Source organism: Euprymna scolopes, chromosome 14 (assembly GCF_053919585.1).
Source record: "Euprymna scolopes isolate OS-2025 chromosome 14, ASM5391958v1, whole genome shotgun sequence".
In the NCBI taxonomy this organism is placed as follows: Eukaryota; Metazoa; Mollusca; class Cephalopoda; order Sepiida; family Sepiolidae; genus Euprymna; species Euprymna scolopes.
Window position 1 is genome coordinate 126594842 of NC_136495.1, and position 21137 is coordinate 126615978.

The following is a 21137-nucleotide window of genomic DNA, read 5'->3' on the forward strand; positions in this document are numbered from 1 at the left end:
CTTTCTTTCTGCAGAGCGTTATAATATTATTTTTAAAGCATATTCATGTATCAAATAAATTGTGTTATATATTAAATCTAACAAAATATCTAAAGTAATTAGGGTAATGTAATATTTTATATATGAAATAATCGTATTGTATGTATGTATGACGTAATTTCTGTGTGAAAATATTTAGTGCATATTAATCATTTCCGTTTTCTTTTACTATTTACATTCATAACAGGCGTGTGTTTAAATACTATGTCTCAATTTGTGTTAAAGTAATATCGCCCATATATAAATTAACGACGGGATTTATATATATATATATATATATATATATATATATATACATATATATATATAAATATATATATACATATATATATATTTATATATATGTTTATATATACATATATATTCATATATATACATGAATATATATATATATATATATATACATATATATATATATAATTATATTATACTTAATAAAATATATAACAACCCAACTTTTATAAAGCTGCATTTTACACGAATTTTATGAAATATATTATCATGCGGGAAAATTTTTAAATATCAATTATAACAGTTTACAAATAAGTATAATTTGACAGTAAAAGATTTTGAAGATATGTTTTCACAAATTTCCGTAAGTATGTTATTTATTTATTGCATTGACATATTCCAATAAGCGTATTCTATTACAAAGTCTGATTAATACGCTTATATATATATATATATATATATATATATATATATATATATATATATATATATATATATATATATATATATATATATATGGGTGGGTGGGTGCGTGTATATTTGTGCATACATACATATGCGTGTAAAAAGTAACAAACAATATTATGTGTTCATCAACGTTTCGTCTTTATTTCGGAACTTCCTCTGGATGAACTTAATAAAGACGAAACGTCGATGAACACATAATACGGTGTGTTCCTTTTTATTTCTCTATTTTGTCGGAATACTATTTCCATTATTTTCATCATATATGTGTGTATATACTTATGTATACATCTGTGTGTGCTGTTCTCTCTGTCTCGCTCTCTCCGTCTCTCGTTTTTTCTCTCTGTATATATATACATATATATATGCATATATATATATACACACACACACACACACATATATATATATATATATATATATATATATATATATATATATATATAACATCATTGAATTTGATAAGTTGAAGTCAACCTAAAAACATTTTTGATGGCGTTCATATTAAAGGGTATACAATCCTTTTATATTTGATATTCATTATTTTCCTTCTCTTCCCATTTGTTGAATTGAGTATATAGCCCATTTGTGAACCATATCTTAATGTTTACCGAAGGCCTTTTTTTTCGATTTGTTTTATCGAATCTTCTCATAAAATCTCAGATGCCCAATCGAAATATTATTAATTGTTGTACTATGTACAATTCTTTTACAATTTTTCAATAGACTTTTCCCGTCTGTTATTGTTTTTTGGAACTGAAGAGTAGCAGTTAGTCTATAAAATATGCCCGGGATTTGTTCTGGTATTTCTTCCATTAGAAAGTTGTTTTTTCATTAATTTTTATTGTTTTTCTTTTATAGTTTTCAATAGGCATTGTTCTCAATGAATTCTTTTAACCTGTTTTAATTAACCGTCATCTGCTCCCGACAAAATAATACAAGCGCAAGACCTGCTGTCAAAAGAAGTATTGAAAGTTGAACGTGGGGATTACTGGCCGCTCCTCTTGGCTTCAACTTATCACTGTTGCATCCGTTCGTGTCGCATGTTCGAAAACAAGCCGTCTTTAATCTGTGACTTGTATGATTTTTCACAATGCATTTCTCCTCGTGGTATGATGTGGCACAGTCCCGTGCAAACAGTAGCTGGATCCCTGTAAAATAATAGTATGTGTGTATAAGAGAGCAATATATAAGTAATATACGTATATTTAATTGAAAACAATAGTCATTAAAAGATAAGCCTAATGAAAGCTTTGTGACATATTTACGCTAACGTTATATCTATCTATCTATCTATCTATCTATCTACATATTTATGTATAGATAAAGAGGGTAAGTATGAGATAAAGAGAAGAGTGAGATAGAGAGTTATAGATATATATATATAAACCCTGTCTATCGTTTTATTTCAAAGCAATTTTTCATTTTTTGGAAATCCTAGCGAAATGCAGAGAAGTGGAATGTGGGGCATAGAAAGAACATAACAAGTTGCCTTATGCCCCTGACTTTTGTGGAATGTGAACAAATAACTTGCAAATTATCCTTCTTTTCTTATTTATGTTCATTTTAAGTGTGCATCATTTTATTGCACGTCTCCGAAAATGCCTGAAAAGTGACGAATTATATCTCCTGAAACGGAAACGTGTTGTTGCAGGCGATGTAGTGGATTTATCTCACGTAGGTGTAGCCAAGGGGCTTGGAAGAAATCGAAGGATATTGTCTTTATTCGTTCAAAATTTAAACATCAAACCAAGGAAGGTAAAAAACACAAGAAAATCAGTTTCTGCACCTGATGTAAGAAAAATTCGCCACCGATTTTTCAAGTAGTTGGGCAGTAACAGTACTGCCATATTTGGCGAGGCTGGAATACTTTCTTGTCCAGAAATACACACTGCACTGTCTTAAACGAAAGTGCAAGAAGCATTAAGCTCACAGCAAAATCTGTTTTAAACTAAACTACTAAGGAACACAGTTTAGCTTGGGATCAGAGATTCATGAAAACCAGCTTTGAAATATTATTTCACTGATGAGACCAGAGCAACCTGGATGGACCAGATTAGTAGGTCAATGTTTGGAGTCCTCTTGAATTCCCTACCCCCTCCCTAATTCTGTCGTAAACAGGGCAGTGGCGGTAACATGTTTTGGATTGGAATAATCTGCGGTTTAATAATTGGACCATTTTAAGTGGCGTAAGATGTCAAGCTGAAAAGCCCGTCTAATATTTTATTTTTAAATAAAGATTTGTCACCACTGCTTGCAAGTTAGTTTTTATGCATGGCAATGCGCTATCCCACTAAGCCAATGCTACAAACTCCTACATTAAGTTATTAGACATTAGTTGTTCGCAAGTTAAGTGACCAGGCCTAGTCAATAATAAATGTAAGTTTATGAAGGTTGTGTCCAATTTCGTCGGAGGATGAAGTTTGAAGGACGATTTGGAATTTTCTACGGCATTAAATCATCTCTAATTCATCGACTGACATCATCACTTGACAAGAGACTATTTAAAGGTCTTTTGGAGCATGAATGCTTTGTGGGTAAATAAAGACATCCTTAAACAAAATAATGTGAAATTCGTTCGTTTTTTTTATTAATATTGTTATAGCATTTTTTATTTCATATATGTAGAAATATGAAGTTAGAATATTGCTTTATTACCAATGACATAAAATTTAAGACACTTGCAAGAAAATGATGCACTTAAAACTATCAGAAAAGAGAAAAATTAGCATAACTTAAACAGTCTTTGTTCAAATTTCAACACACATCAGGGAAATAAGATCCCCTCTTATTTATACAAGCATCGAGAGCTAGATATATGCATATGTGTTTCTGTAATCAGCCGTTATCGAGGGGATTACGCTTTCAGGGTAATTATTTCCCTCGAAAACTGTATATATATATATATATATATATATATATATATATACACACACATATATATATATAGAGAGAGAGAGAGAGAGAGAGAGAGAAAGAGATAGATAGATAGGTAGATAGGTAGATAGGTACACAGATAGATCTAGCAATTCAAAAACATTTTATTATTAGATTTTAATTTATTTCAAAGGATATTATTTTAACAATATTCTTTCAAAAACACTTGATAAATAATGAGGGTTGTATAAATTGTATGTACGCTGTCGCACGACTTTCTTTTTTCAAATACCTGATGCCTAATTTTCAAATAAAAAATACTCAACTATATCTTTCTGTTGAATACTGAAGACAGTGTGTAAATTTATGCTGCGCTTTAGTATCAAATCGCATATTCTCCTCGTTGATGTGTCCCTTCAAATGACAGTAAAACTGTTTACTAACAAAAAAAAACAACAAAAAAAGTAAAAATGCGAGGATTGTATTCGATGTTTTTATTGTATATCAACGAAATGCTCCAAAAACTGCTCTATTGCGATCAGTTTGCAATTGAAAAATCTTAATTTTTAAAAGAAAAGCGATTAGAATTTATACAGACGAATAATATAAAAAATCCTCAAGGTATACAAACATGACTACTCAAGTCATGACCTTACAAACCAGCCAAAGCTAAAATAGGTACTAATAATCAGATTTTCCGTTAAAAGATTAGTCATATGTTTTTATTAATTCATTAAATGCCCTTTCAAAATTAAAGACAAAGCCATGATTTTGTACACAGCTATAAAGCAATCGTGAATAAACGAAGAATTTGGAGGAGGTTTTTGCCTCCAATATTATATATCAAGTAGTAAAAAGACCGTTGACGTGTTCCATACAGTTTCTTGTATAATTACTTAATAGGTAAATATAAATATCCAGCGAATGCTACTTTTACTATGGTAAAACAATAAAGAAAAATCGACGTACTCTTATATATGTACGAAAATGTGTGTGTATATATATATATATATATATATATATATATATATATATACACATATATACATATGTATATATATATTTATATATATACACGACATTTATGCATATATATATATATATATATACACGGCATGTATGTTGATATGTGTGTAGTGCGCGTATACACACCCACACGTGCACACACACACCCATATATATATATATATATATATATATATATATATATATATATATATATATATATATATATATATACGGCATAAAAATATGGATTAATTCTTTATATAGATAATTACCAAAACACACGTATCTCAAAATAGTGAGAGAAAAGTATAAATAAAGAAACATATCGCAGAAATTAAATTAATATATGTATACATATGAGTTTTTTTTGTCAGTCCGATAACAAAAAAATATAAATAAAACGAGAGACTATATACGCTCTTATACTCATTCATTTCGAAATGTAATGCTTCTAATCAAGAGAAAAAGAAAGAAATCTCAGTATATTTTGTTTATGTTCATACTAAAATTACAAAATAATAGTTAGGAGCATTAGTATATTTTACCTAAGACACATACATCGGCTGAATAACATTCCCCTGATTCAATTGGCTGGAGAAAAGAATTGATAGAATAAAAATGTTAAAATATGTTATCGATAATTAATAATTTTACCTATTATATATATATATATATATATATATATATATATATATATATATATATATATATATATATACTAGCAGGGGTGCCCGGCGTTGCTCGGGTGTTTGGAGGTGTATGCTGTGCAAAAAAAGCAAAAAAACAAAAAAAATGGTTAATTTTTTAAAACTTTGACCCCTACTATGACCCCTTAAAATTTATAATTTCGGGCTCAAATAACTTTATTAAGTTAGATCCAGGTTCAAGTAACTTATATCTAAAATTTTAAGTGTCTAGACCCAAAATTGTCGGAGGAGTTTGGTAGAGTTCTTAAAGGTCAAATCGTTGAAATTTGACCCCTTAACAGCCAAATATCTGGCTGACACCCGTCACATCGATTTTCCCAAATCTCAGTACCCGGTATTTCAAATTTCGAGTCTATAGACCAAAAATTGACAGAGTTATTGCGTAGGGAAATGCACACAGACAGACAGACACACAGACACAAAGACAGACACATAGACAGACACACAGACAGACAGACACGTTCACTTATATATATATATATATATATATATATATATATATATATATATATATATATATACTAGTATTTCATCCCGGCGTGTACCGGAATTTTGGATGTGTACGATGAGCAAAAAAACAACAAAAAAAACAAAGTGGTAGTAGGAAGGCAGGCTCGAACCTGTAACGCGAAGGAGGAAAAGAACAGGAAAAATACCTGACGTTTTTCTGTTACGACCACCGCCAAATCGGAAGTTACATATGTTTAAATTAAAGCTAGACCATCCAAAGGGGAGGATGACATTAAAAAATATCGGCGAAAAAATCGACTCCCTTGTAGAAAAGGGCTCACGTGAAGGTTAATATATTAATGTGCCAATTTTTCGATATTTTTCGTCTTAAATGTCGAACTTAAAACGATACTGATTTTCGTAAAATCCGTCGCCTGTCTCGAAAGTTTTAGGCAGACATGCAAACATACATGCATAAATTTATATATTGGTTTCATAAAATTTTCGACCTAAACCGATTAAATCTCGCCCTATCTCTGAATACTCAGAATTCGATTGAATCGAGCAATTGCCTCGACACCGGAAAACGTTAGGTCGTCAGTATTACACTTCATGCGTGCGACGATCTGGGTTCGCGCCTATATCGGAGCACGACACTGATGATATGCAGTACATCGTAACCCATTTTGGAGTTAGCGTTGTCCGTTGTCGATGCAATTGCTCGATTCAAATTCTGGGTTCTAGCTTTATCGTGAAAGTTGTATGTGAACGGTATTTATATATCTATCTATAATCTCCTCTTAATGTGTAATATGTGTAGAAAAAGCGATTAATTCTTCGTGGGGAAAATACAGATTAAATAAAAGTGCAACAAACCCCAATAGTATAACTGGTACTCAGATATTTCATCCGCCTTCTAATGTCAATATCAAGTTGGCAATTCAATAAAACATAGGATTTATTTATTTATCATTTTTTTTTGCAGACAGCAAATCTCATGCATATCATTACGCTAATCTAATATTAACATACCATCTAATTTAGAAGATACGACAAGATATCTCAATTTTAGCTACATAATCCATAAGGCGCGGAATAGACGTCGAAGGAGAAGTATGATACAAATCTAATTAATGAATAAGTTGCAAATTCAAAATGTACATATCAAATAGAAATTATATTTAAAAAAGTAATAAATAAGCGCACACGAAGGAGATAAAACAAATAGACCATCCATGCATGATTCCCATGAGTGCACAGTGAAGGAGACATTACAAATGGTCAGCATTTGCCCCCCCCCATATTTAGGCGTAAACTCCCCAGGGGATGTAAAATATTGGTGAAAATGAACAAAAAATAACTAAGTCCGTCATTTGGCGCCCACCACCAATTTAGCCCTAAAAGTCCCTAAGGTCTTAACATATTGAAAGTTGAGTTTAGCACCGTACACACATTACTAACTAGACATACAAATATTACCTCGGACACATATGATAAAATGTTCTTAAAATTAAGTGTTTTTATTAGCCTAAAAAGACTCATAATGAAGTATAGGCAATCAAAAGTATATAGAAATTAGTGAGTTACCACTTTTCAGAAGGTTTTATCAAAATCCAAGGCCTCAATATTTATTAATAAGTACAAAAGTGTAAATTTTCACCATTTTAACCCGAAAGGCACCCCTAGCGGGTAACAACCGGACATTTTTTCAAGGAAAATCCCTTCTGTAACTATTTTAACTCATATAATGTTTGATGTTTGTGTACAATCTCTAAAAATTCCAAGATTTGTTATTGAGAAATGTGCTGACAGACTAACGGACGAACCCACAAAGGAAGAATTTCCAGGTCGAACCCTCTTTTGTCGGGTGAGCAATTAAAAGCATTTCGTATAAATATAGTTACTCTATCCAGTAAATCATGCATTGAATGAAAACATGCTAACAAGTGTAGCTTAAGTTAGATGTAGCAACATATAGTATGTAGCTTCTATCGTATCTTCGTCCTAAATTTGTGGTTATATCACTATTTGAGATTTAGTCATGAATCAGGTTGATGAAGTAATTCAACCCTCCTAAATAGGACATTGTATTACGACAAAATTTAAAATTCCCTCAGTAAGGAAAGATTCATCTTATTTTACAAACTAAAGACCAGATGCACAAACAGAAAATACTGTACCATAATTATTCTGTCATTTACAAGTTTTATAAACTCTTAGACATATTTATAATTATTTCATCACTAAGGAAGCAAATAACAACAATTATAATTATAATTATTATTATTATTAATATTATTATTATTATTATAATTATTATTATTATTATTGTAAACATTTTAATTATTATAATTGTCATTATTATCATTATTAAATATATTATTATTTATATTTATATTTTTAATTATATTATATAATAATAATAATTATTATTATTATTATCATTTTTATTATTATTATTATTAATAATAATTTAATAAGAGATATAACACAGCCTATAATCAAATATATTTCTTAGACAACAACTTAATATTATTATTAATCTTATATTAATAAACAAAATAACAATAATAATAATAATTTAATTAATTATTATTATTATAATTATTTTGTTATTATTAAAACCAATAAATGTGAACGCACTCATACACAGCACCCATATTACACGTATACTAGCTTCATTTAACAAAGATATATGTTTGGAAAGAAGTGTATACATATTTAGTCAATATATAAACAAATATACATATATGTATATATATATATATATATATATATATATATATGTATATATATACATATATATACGAATATGTGTATATAAATATATATACATTTATATACATATATAAATATATATGTATATAATCATTATAGTAAATAATTATGTCGTCGATTTTACAATTGCTATATATATACACACACACACACACACACACATATATATATATATATATATATATATATATATATATATATATATATATATATATATATAGTGCCAAAATTTTTTTGGAAATTCAAAGACTTATGTTTTCTTTTTCATAACCTTCGTTTATTTCCTGGATTTTATCCATTACAGCTGTTTCATTGATGAGTTAGCAAATTTACGATTTATGTTTCCATAAAAATATCATGTCCCCACCAATTTTTTCAGATGTTTATCCATCAGATTTTTAGAACAAAGGTATATTTTTAACATGCTCGACATTGTATTCGGGTAAAAGGATTTCCACAGCTATCCATCCATTCTCCATCTTTTGCTGACTCTATCTTTGCTGATCTTTACATATATATATATATATATATATATATATATATATATATATATATATATATATATATATATATATATATATATATAAAGATAGACACATATATATAAGTATATATATATATAAATATATATACATATACATATGCATATTATATATATATATATATATATATATATATATATATATATATATAATACTTATTCGCAGGCTAAAAATATTGTTTGCTTTTCCTCAGCTACAATCTAAACCAAAACATTTTGTGCTTAAGACACATTCAGGACAGTTTATCTTTTCTGATAGAATAATAAGGAAGAGTAAAATTAAAGTCGATTATTATGATGAGTACCATTTGCACATGCGTACAAGTTTTACATATGCATCGATCGGTAAAAATAAACGTTATCCATTTACACTGCGACATATTGCTGTAGTAACTTTATATATATATATATGTATATATACATATATATATATATATATATATATATATATATATATGTATATATTTATAAATATTTATAAATGCGAAGCTCGCGGTTTGTTTACAAACAAACGCTTGAGCCCTTTACGAGTGGCGGACGGATGTTTATTTAAATAGACATTCGGACAGATTAATTACGACCACCGTAGTCAGGGGGTAGAACTGCCGATTGTCATCACGATGGTTCTAGGTGCGATCCTCGGCTGGGGATACGTTTTAGTCTAGCGGCACTGATGAGTTGTGAAACAACGAAACAGGACTGTATGTCGCTGACTAAAATATATTTTATATTTTATATTTATAAATATATATATGTAAGTATGTATGTATGTAAAAATGTATATACACATATATATACCTATATATACATCCACATACGTATATATATATACATATGCACATACATGTGTATATATACATATACATACGTATGTATATATATATATATAAATATATATACATATATACATACGTATATATACATGTGTACACGGATATATATACATATATGTATACACATATACATATATGTATATATATATATATATATATATACACACGTTTTTTTCTGTATATTTTTTTGTTTCAGCTACCCGCCCGTTTTCTTGGCCGTCTCTAGCTTCCTCAGATTTTAAATTCTGAAGAAGCTACAGACGGCCAAAAAAACAATAATGTAACTGAACAGAAATATACGGAAATAAAAAATAAAAAATAAAACGCATATTTGCTCTTCAACAGAATCGAGTACTTTCTTCAGTTTTTATTAATTACCATTTATATATATATATATATATATATATATATGTATATATATATATATATATATATATATATATATATGTATATATATATATATATATATATATATATATATATAGGGATCAAATACATATATTTTGGTGTTTCATTTGCATCAATCTTTTACGCGATGTTGAATAAATAAATGGTTGCATTTCCATTTTCGATTATTCGAATTTATATGCAATATTTTTTCCAAAGAAAGTTTCATTTCTTAAAAAGCGCCCACAAAAACGTCATAAATTATACAGCCCTTAATTTAATTATTACGTTTAGTAGATCTCAAATATTTCATTTGAATAAAAGTCAGAACGGATTCATATAAAACACTTAATAGTGAAATAATGCTTTTAATAAGAAAAAGGTAGCTATGTTTATATCCGGATCATGAGAGGCATATTTTTAGGATTTTTTTTTTATCTACTATTATTAATTTACTAGGAATTCTCACTTAAATAACAAACAGAGATTACTCACTGACATCAATAAGTGGTGTATATTTTGAGTCTGGTGTATAAGTTTGTTTCTGTTTCCGGTATTCTCTACCTTTGCTGATCAATTTTACAAATGCATTTCCATCATTGTATCAACCCTTGCCATTGATTTCAATCTGATGATAACAATTGATCTTAATTTCGTTGGCAATAATCTACGCAAAGTTCCAGTCAGTTAGCACTCATTCAATGGAGGCTTGATTATCTTATTCTCTCTTACTCTCTTACTCTCTTTCTCTTTTTCCTTCCTTCCGCAATTCGTCCATCTTCCTTGAAATTCGATTTCATGATATTGTGCCAGTCAATGCTGATTATGCATTTTTGTACAGGATCATTGAACTTACAATTGTTGGGATTTTGTCACTGTTTTCATTTTGTGTTCTCCTCTGTTTTTTTGGTTTTTTTTACACACTCTCTCTCTCTCTTTCTCTCTCTCTCTCTGACTATCTCTCTCGTGCAGTCCGTCGATTTCGACGAACGATGACGCATAGGGCGGTTAGTGTCCGTATCGAATATGCGATATGAGTCCGATCGGACGTTTGAAACCCCGGCCGCACATGTGACACCTGATAGCAGGAAATCTGGGTAGTGGCGCCTGTAGTCGCGCTCTTTTAGCTTCCTCTCTCGGGCAGTACGTCGATTTCAGCAAGAGCACGACCATCATACTCCAATCGCCTAAGTGCAGAGATCACGCTGCAACCTCCAGTCCATCAAACCTGCCGGTACGCCCCCACTACATCGCCACAGGACTTTCACGTCTCTCCTAGCCTAGGCAAAGCAGGAATAAGCAGCTTGCTTAGTACGGCAAGCACCCTCTCCGCTGAAAGCAAAAGTACAGAGGCAAGGACGAGCCAAGACAGCCTGCCCACATGCAATCAGACGCATCCGATGGCTGAGGCAGACCTGAGTCGATTTGTACATCACCTTTGTTGACCGCGTCGGCACTGCGATGCTGTTTCATCCGCTGCTCAAGCCATTGGGATTCCTTCCTCATCCGCCAAGGGAGTATATGTTTTCTTCTAGTACTGTTGCAGTTACTATATGTGTGGTTATTGTATGAAGCACATGTGCTTTACTCTCAACATGCTAGTGTTTCTCTTAAGATTTCAGCCATTGACATTTATGTTATTGTATCTACTTCGCTTTCCCATAGATTCTAATGTTTCTCACTTTTTTCTTACGTATTTTTGGATCGTTCTTTATATTGGTTGACACGTATATTTGCCTGATAATTTTTGAAATTATTTTGCGTGGGGCCGGTTTTTTCTTCGACGTCTGGAATGATGTAGGTTATCGTAAGGTTATATTTCATTTCTTATCCTACATGTATTTTTAAAAAGATTAATTGCTTGTCGGCTTGTCATTTCTCCTCACTGATTTGTTTCCTTTAACTTTCGTTTTGATTCAAGTTTCACCACCCCAAATATGAGGAAATATGAATGTATTGTGGATAAACATATTGCTGCTAAACTGCAAATCCCAAGTTACCGCGAATTATCTCCTTTAACGGTTGTTCTTATACCATTGAGGAATAATTCAATACATGTTTGGATTATGAATTTAAAATCTTTTATATGAATAAAACTGTATATATATATATATATATATATATATATATATATATATATATATGTGTGTGTGTGTGTGTGTGTGTGTAGGTGTGTGTCTGGGTAAGAAAAATTAACAGATACCATATTAGATTAATCATATAGCACTGACATAGATATGAAATATTAATCATAAGCGAAGAATATTTATAACGAGTAAATATTTGTTTTTATGGAAGAATAACGCCTAGAGAAATATATCGGTAAGTTGAAAAACAATATCTTCATTAAATATGCCGGTATAGTTCAAATAATTTAGCGCATGTGCAAATCTAATCCTAGCTTTATGTGGTTTAAGTTATGATCTTTCTTATTTATCTTTCGGTGGCTCAAACAGTAGCGAACGCAGTATGAGCTTTAAATATATCCGTTTCGATTCTACCTGAAGGCAATCAATTCAGTGTTATTACTTTTTTAAACGTGTTTGTAATCATAGATGCGACATTTGCACGAATTAAAAAAAATATTTAAAGGTATTTTACGAACGACGATGTCCGAACACCTGCTAGCATTTTTTTCAAAATTATGAATTTGCATAACGAATCTGTACGTCTTTCCAACATCAGTGTATTCCTATAACTAATTTCACGTACATATTTTTTTTTTAATTTGTAATCTCCAATAAAGATTTGTAATATAAAATTGTTTTAAAATTCCGTTAAGACTAATGTGTTTTGGCCTAATTACTCTTTTGGTAATTTCAATACTTGCTGTCAGGATTTTACACTTGTGGCAACTATATTGAAAAATAAAGACAAATAATTATTACACATCGGCAAGTAAACTGCTATTGTTTTTTTAATATAAAATATGGAATAACAGTATAATATATATATGCATATATATATACATATATACATGTATTATTTGTATATAATGTATATGTATATATATATATATATATATATATATATATATGTGTAGTGTGTGTGGTGTGTGTGTGTGTGAGTAATGTTTCTGTAATTGATATACTTATGTTTTCTGTATTCTATTAATTAATGTGGTTTTCCTAATTACTATTTTGGTAATTTAAATACAAGCTGTCAGAATGTCACACTTGTGGCAACTATATTGAAAAATAAAGACAATCATTACACATCAACAAGTAAGCTGCTCTTGTTTTTTGTAAAATTAAATATGAAATAACAGTCTTATATGCTATATATATATATACATGTATTATTTTTATATAATGTATATATAATGTATATATATATATATGCATATATATGTGTGTGTGTGTGTGTGTTATGCTTCTGTAATTTATATACTTATGTTTTCTCTATTCTTGATTTCATCTACTGCCAAAAGATTTAAAATAAAATAAATCTATTCAACGTATTTACACATTACGTGTATATCGATTCTAGGTGATGGCCTTCTGTGGATAAAAGGGTGCTATTCGTTTTATAGCCGATTGGAGTTAAGAGTATTGTAACTATTAAACAAAAAAAATACTCGTACTGACTGATGAAACGAGAACAATTTACTCCTCTTGGATAAATGCTAAAACAATCTGAACGCTCTCACATGTCTCTGGATTCAACCCCAAACATTCCACTTAAAAATGGTAACCTTGACAAAGTGCAGAGATTGACTCGTTCGAAATGGTCTAGAAAAAATAAAATTAACGAGGAAATAGTTGTGCAAATAATTTAAATAAAATATGATTAGAGTCTCCTCTGATTTCAACGTATTAAATCTTTGAAATTTCTAGTTTCGTTTGTTGTAAATAGTGTAGCATTTCTTGGTCATCTGTTTCCCAGACGCATATATATATATATATATATATATATATATATATATATATATATATATATATATATATATATATATATATATATATTAATTTTGATTATATTAAGTTTTATATTTTTCATCTTTTTTGTAAACTTTTCTTTTTCCTTTCCAATTACTTATGCGTCGCTTTAAAAAAAAAAATTCCTGACATTATGAATAGTTTCTTTGAACTTTGCGTGATTACTTCGTCTGATTAAATGAAATTAAAAACGAGAAATATTGCTTCTTTGTAGACAGGTAACGTGGTCGCGTGAAAAATATAACGAGCATAAAGTAAAAAAAAAACATTTCCGTTGAAGGATAATAAATGCAAATGGTGGCAGGTGTTCAAATGTTGAAATTTGTCTAAAGAATAATTGCTATTAAATCATCCATTTGCGATGCTGTAAAATTTGAAGACGCGTATAGTCGAAAAAAAAGGTGTGAACATATTTAATAAATAATGTGTCTGGCTATGATTTATAGATTGTTTCCTTTATGAGATTCCATATTTATTACACTGTTATTCCATATTTAAAAAAGAAAATAACAATAGTAGTTTACTTGCCGATGTGTAATGATTGTTTTGCCTTTTCAATATGGTAGCAACAAGTGTGACATTCTGACAGCATATTTTTATATTACCCAAAGAGTAATTTGTCAAAAACACATAATTCTTACATGAATTTTAAAACAGTTTTATTTTTGAAAAGAAAATTCTCAGTCATTATGTTATTGATACCAAAAAATTATACGAAAATATTTAGAATCTCGTTTAAACAGTAAATATAAAAATCGTAAGAGTTTTTTTTTGTTGAGAATTGGACTATACATAATAAATGTACAATTACAAATATATATATATATATATATATATATATATATATATATATATATATATATAATGCATACGTATAAATAACACTGTATTTGTTCCAACTTTTTTTACGTGATCATACAGACGATATCTTATACAGATGTGGAATTAAAATTTTGAAGCCATTATCAAGCTATCATTTAGTACAGAAAATCATTCGACACAAGGAAATGGCATCAGTCGATTGAAATAAAGATTGTTATTTTTCTAAATCGATTATAAAATTCTGAAAACTGGAAATGTTTTCTCAATCATTATATCATTTCTCTCTGATAGGCTCATAAGAGTAGTGGTAGATGGAAAAAATCGGAGGCCTGCAATATAAATGCTGGAGTCTCTCAGGGGTCAATCCTAGGCCCAACTCCCTTCCTGATCTACATCAATGATCTCCCGAAACACATACTTAAATAATTCCTTGACATCTATGCTGATGACACGACCATCTACGGCAACACATCAAAGGCTGTAAATGACAAAGTTTTCTCTGATTCTCTCTCCTTTGATCTCGAGCGCATGGTTCAGTGGAGGAAGACGTGGCTGGTTACCTTTAATGCATCCAAAAACCAAACTCTTATCCTTACATCATCAACGCTCTGATCCCCGTCTGGCATCAATTGGGATGGATATCTCTCGTCTGGGTGAGGCCCCGTGTTTTGACAAGCTTATGGGTTTGACCTTTACTCCTTATCTGAAATGGAACACGTACATCAAGTCTGTTGCCAAGGTCGCTGGAAAGATGTTGGGATCCTTCTACTGCTCCAGAAGATATCTCCCTACTCATGCAATTCTCTATCTATATAAAAGTCAAGTACGTCCAAGGATGGAATATGGTTGCCATATCTAGGCAAAACAGCCTATCCTGCCGTACAAAATAGACTTCGTGGCTTAGTGGGGGATGACCTTTTCTCTACCCTGCAACATCTCTCCCACAGAAAAGACAGTGCGAGCCAATCCTTGTTTTATCGTTATTTCCATGGCAGGTGCTCGTCTGAACTCCAATCTCTGTTCCCCCCTCGTCAATCTTTCACGAAAAACACCCGTCTAGCTGAATCTACTGTGAAAAATTTCCCCCACTCTTTATCTGTGCCTAAATCAAAACGTGGATTCAATGAATATAGCTTCTTTCTTAGAAATGCACGCATGTGGAACTCTGTTTCGTCTGCATGCTTCCCACTGGACTACAACTTGGATGTCTTCAAGTCTAACCTTAACAAATTCCTAATGAACCGCCCCTTTAAGTAAACAATTCATCAAATCTCCACACTAACGTAATGTACTTTCAATAATTCTTATCCCTGAGTGGATTCCTGGCCTTGATAAGTTGTGATCACTGTGTATAAAAAAAATTAATGAATTACAATCACCCAACTTCCTATTTGACCTATTTATATAATATTCGATTTCAATGTATCGCTTTATTAGTGCATATATGACCAGAATGACACAACATTGGTTTGTTATAATATATGCCAATGTATATAGCACGTATTTATATAATGGATTTTAAAGCACACACACACACATAAATCATTTCTGCACACACACGCACACACACCTATTTTCCCCGGTGAAGCAAGCAATGAATTTTAACGAGATTCATAAAAGAGTGCTCAATATAAATGGGACAAAATATACTCTTTTTTGTTGTTTTACATAAGCATTTATATGTACATATATATATATATATATATCTATATATATATATATATATATATATATATATATATATATATATATATATATATATTCATGACCATGTCTCAGCAGCTAGTGACAAATAATTAGAGATTAGACAGTTCTTCGGGCATACGGCTTATACGAAGGTACAGACCTAATGGAAATTCGTAATATCAGCTGATGGGTGTATATATGTAAAAAAAAAATGACTGAATGCAAACTATGATAAACGCCATTTTCAAAACTAAGAACCAATCCTTACATTATAATGCGCATTTTAAATCTCGAGAGTGTCAAGAAAATATTTACATTATATGATGATTTTCTAATTTCATTTTGTTTTCAATTTAAATTATACTTTACTCAAAATATAAGAGTTATGTTTAAAACCTCAATGTATCTATGTACACTTGTAGGATTAATCGTGTTTCTATATTAGATAAAGGAATATAAAGAAAGCAAACATATCAGCAGAGAGATATCTTGACAATAATTTGCAGTTGTTTTCTTTTTATTTCATTCACGAATATTTATTTACAAACTTGAGCGTGTATACGCATATTTTTTCGCCAATTACTAAGAGTGATTGTGGAAGATCATCCTTTGAAAACATTCATTCCTATCATCCTCTTTACACATTTCTCTCAATTCTGACACATAGTCTCTAATAATATATATATATATATATATATATATATATATATATATATATATATATATATATATATATATATATATGACGTATTTTGGATGTATCCTACAACTATGCACTGACACGGTTTGTATTTCAATGTTATTTATCATATTATTATCTTTAATCTTTACATATATTCTCTTAAACTTTATATATTTTCAAGTTAAATAATTATGGTCTTTATAAGTTTCGGTCTTTAAGTCTATTAACTCAAATATGCTCCTTTCTATTCGGATTTAACTGAATATGAGAATAGCAATTCTATAACACTTAAATGACTACTCTTTAATTAAGTATTCTACATAGTTAGTATTCTATTTAATTCATTTTTATATGCAGGGGCACTTTGGTGTTCGTCCAATATGTAGAAAGTTCGATTCTTAATACTCACCTGACCCAAACAATACACATTCGTATCCGTGTATTTATCTCCAAAGTTATTTTTTTATCAAAACAATGCCTGGACTATAGCGCAGCTATAGGAGGCATATGTGCATGCTTGTCATAGAACAGGGGAAAAAGGTTTGTTGGACATTTCTAGCTTAAACTTGGTTGACAAGTCAAGCTTATTCGTATCAAATATATTCTGAATGCAGAAATGGGTGTAAATTTTGTTACTAACATTTTTGGTTGCATCGCAAAACCCACCAACATAAACATTGTGTGTATCTAATGTTTTTTTATTTCTTTACAAAAAAAGGTTCATATGTGTTTATTTGTATACAGTGAAAATAGTTTAATGGATATTTTTTTCTTTCATGTTTTCTTTTTTGATTACATTATATTGCTTTTTTATCATTTCATACAAATTATGTCAATTCATAAAAAGTGACATGTCCAGATTACTGCAGATATATTAATATATCGTCTATTTCCTCGTCGAAAACTGGATTTCTTGACTAATAACCGTCTGAGAATAACATGTTTCCCTTCAGAATCAATTGCGAGACATTCAAGATTGTTTTGTACAAATTGCAACAATATTCGCTAGAACAAATGCAAACACGACACTATATTTGTAATTCTTTTCATTTAATACTTTAATTGTTATTTGCTTAAGTAAATATTCAATTAACCCATCTTTTGGTAAGCCTTCAAAAGTATTATAGACGAGCAGTAAATACATTTTTGGACAATATAAAGAGCAGTCAATGTATTTTTAGTCAGTACTTTTATAGAATAAAACAGTATAAAAATGAGTTTATTTTAATATTATTACGCTTCACAGTATACAAAATTCGTATTATACTCTTTTTTTTTTCTAAATACTGTGTAATATATAAACCGATATTACAGTGTTGGTCTTGATTTTCTTGAGACGATTAATTTTCCTAGAAATGTCGCTACACGGACTAGCATGTATTTAATGTAGCCAATTGCTTTTTATTCAGAAAAATCAATGTTTACGCTTACTCGTTTTATTCAGTCTGCTTTTTAAGTAGACACAACGCTGACAGCGTTTAAAAGTAATGGAACAGCGCGAAGCAGGCAATTTACAACTGAATGGAATAAAGTTGAATGTGTCTGCAAGAAAAACATACACATACTTTTCTTGTTTATCTTTGCTTCTCGAGCAACATATTTCAGTTCAATTACGTGTGTTGCGAAAGTTTTAGTAGAAGGTAGGTGACAATACTCCTTAGTAGACTAAACGGTTTTCTGTCAACAAAAATAAACATTGTTATTTATCCTCGTCGAGGGAACCGAGATAAATTGGCTCATTTATCGCATGTGTATTCGGTTTCATGTATTTGGTGAATTAGAATGTATTTCTCATGAGCAATAGAGAAGCTTATTAATATTTTTTAATAATCAATGAAGATGATAAAACGACAAGGAAATGAAATACAGAAAGCAACAGAAATGCTACTTTAAATTATGTGTAAAGAAACAAGAGGTTTGATTCAATACTATCTTAATTACTATAAAAACATGACAGTTTATTTTTCTCTTATTCTCTCTATTATTATTATTATTATTATTATTATTATTATTATTATTATTATTATTATTATTATTATTATTAAAAAAGAAGAGACGTTTTATTAGATTAGTATTATTTTGTTTTAGATAGAAAGAGATAGGTATAAAGTAAAAATCTGTACCTTATATCTGATCCAATGATTAAAAGTAAGGAACTAGGCTCATATTGCTGTAACATAGTACTCAAGTTTACACAATTTTTCTACATGTAAAACAAAAAAAATCTGAAGAATCCGTTGCAGGGAAAAAAAACTCGATGTGCGTTTTTTTTTTCCTTTTTGTCAAAATACATTTATTGCTGCGTACTTTCCCGAATAAAATGTCATCGCGTTATTCTCTCGGACTTGTTGTTGTGCAGGTGACAGGCTATGCCGGGAAAATATCGGTTATATTGCATACACGAAATATCGGATCCAGGTAAAATCCGATATAAGTATGGTTGCTGGCGATGTTGTCAATCCTACATTATAATCGAACAATTAAGCTCATAAAACAATGAGAGAAATACTTAACTCCAGATTTGAATTGGTAAATATACAAAGCAATATACAGTAAAATAAGCACGTCTTAATAATTGAACAAATAAGCACGCCATAATAATTGAACAAATAACCACGTCATAATAATTGAACAAATAAGCACGTCATAATAATTGAAAAAATAAGCACGTCATAATAATTGAACAGAAATTCTAACCAATGAAATATTAATATAAAACCATAAACAACAAAAACATCCTTTGTAGACAGGGGGAAAACAGCCGACAACCTTCTGGGCCGGCGTACTGACCGAACTCTCTCTCTCTCTCTCTCTCTCTCTCTCTCTCTCTCTCTCTCTCTCTCTCTCTCTCTCTCTCTCTCTGGCCATATTCACAGGGATGTAAATAGAAAGTGTTTATGGTGAGCTACGATGTTCACTCTTTCGCTGCCGGAAATTCAAGTGCCCCGAGACGTTTTCTGCGCAAGCGCCTAGAGGCGCCCTTTTTCTTTTTACTGAATTGCTCTGGAGGTTCAATGTTTTGATTTTTTTTTGACCAATCAGAGAGTTTTCCGGGCTGTCGGAAATTATGTGTCTGGGAGCCGGTGAAAATCTTTAAAAACCTCTGTATTTTCCAAAAAAGTGCAGTTAACAAAAATTCAGAGATAGTGTTGAAAGATATATATATATCACTACTGTCTGCAGCTCAAAACTAACGCGACAACACTGTGAACGTAGCAGGCGAGTCGGCTGATAAAACAATGTGGGCGAACACACAGACACAATAACTAACTTTTGTATTCCCCCTTCTATTATCGCATGCTCATTTTTAATTAATTTTATGTAAACAATTATTTTAAAAACTTCCTTAATCTCAACTAATTCCCCCCTTTTGTTCACTCATAAATGAACTATTATTTTCATTGAAATATTTCCTAAAAGTAATAAATCTTTTTTTATAAATTGAGAGTTAACTGTATTTATTTTGTTGATATATTTTCTACGAAAGAACATCGTAAATTCGACTCTCTGTCTTGCTCTCTTTACTTCTTTTCCCCACAATAATAGTAAAATTAATTAATAAATAATAAACAAATGTAAGAAACATTGGAAAAGGCCAAATGTTTGCTTTAATTTATTAATATCCTATCGGCGCGCATACGTTACAAGTACGACTATCCATTATATAGGCGACAATGTTACACTCTGTCTCAT

The 21137-nt window shown here is 30.2% G+C and overlaps 1 protein-coding gene across 2 annotated transcripts in view; it reads right to left on the reverse strand.

Moving 5' to 3' along the window:
- Positions 1–1295: 1295 nt before the first annotated feature.
- Positions 1296–21137, reverse strand: part of LOC145293372 (U-scoloptoxin(05)-Sm1a-like) — a 311215-nt gene continuing 291373 nt past the window's right edge. The window contains exons 1-2 of one of the 2 annotated variants that reach the window (XR_013869726.1): positions 17854–20032; positions 1296–1886 (exon numbers count right to left, since the gene is read on the reverse strand). Coding sequence is in view for 1 of the 2 variants with exons in the window: in XM_080140007.1 (XP_079996133.1) it covers positions 1639–1886 (248 nt within the window). In the remaining variant the exon portion in view is untranslated. Of the gene's footprint in view, positions 1887–17853; positions 20033–21137 lie in introns of those variants that run through there. The other variant, XM_080140007.1, reaches the window with a different exon arrangement.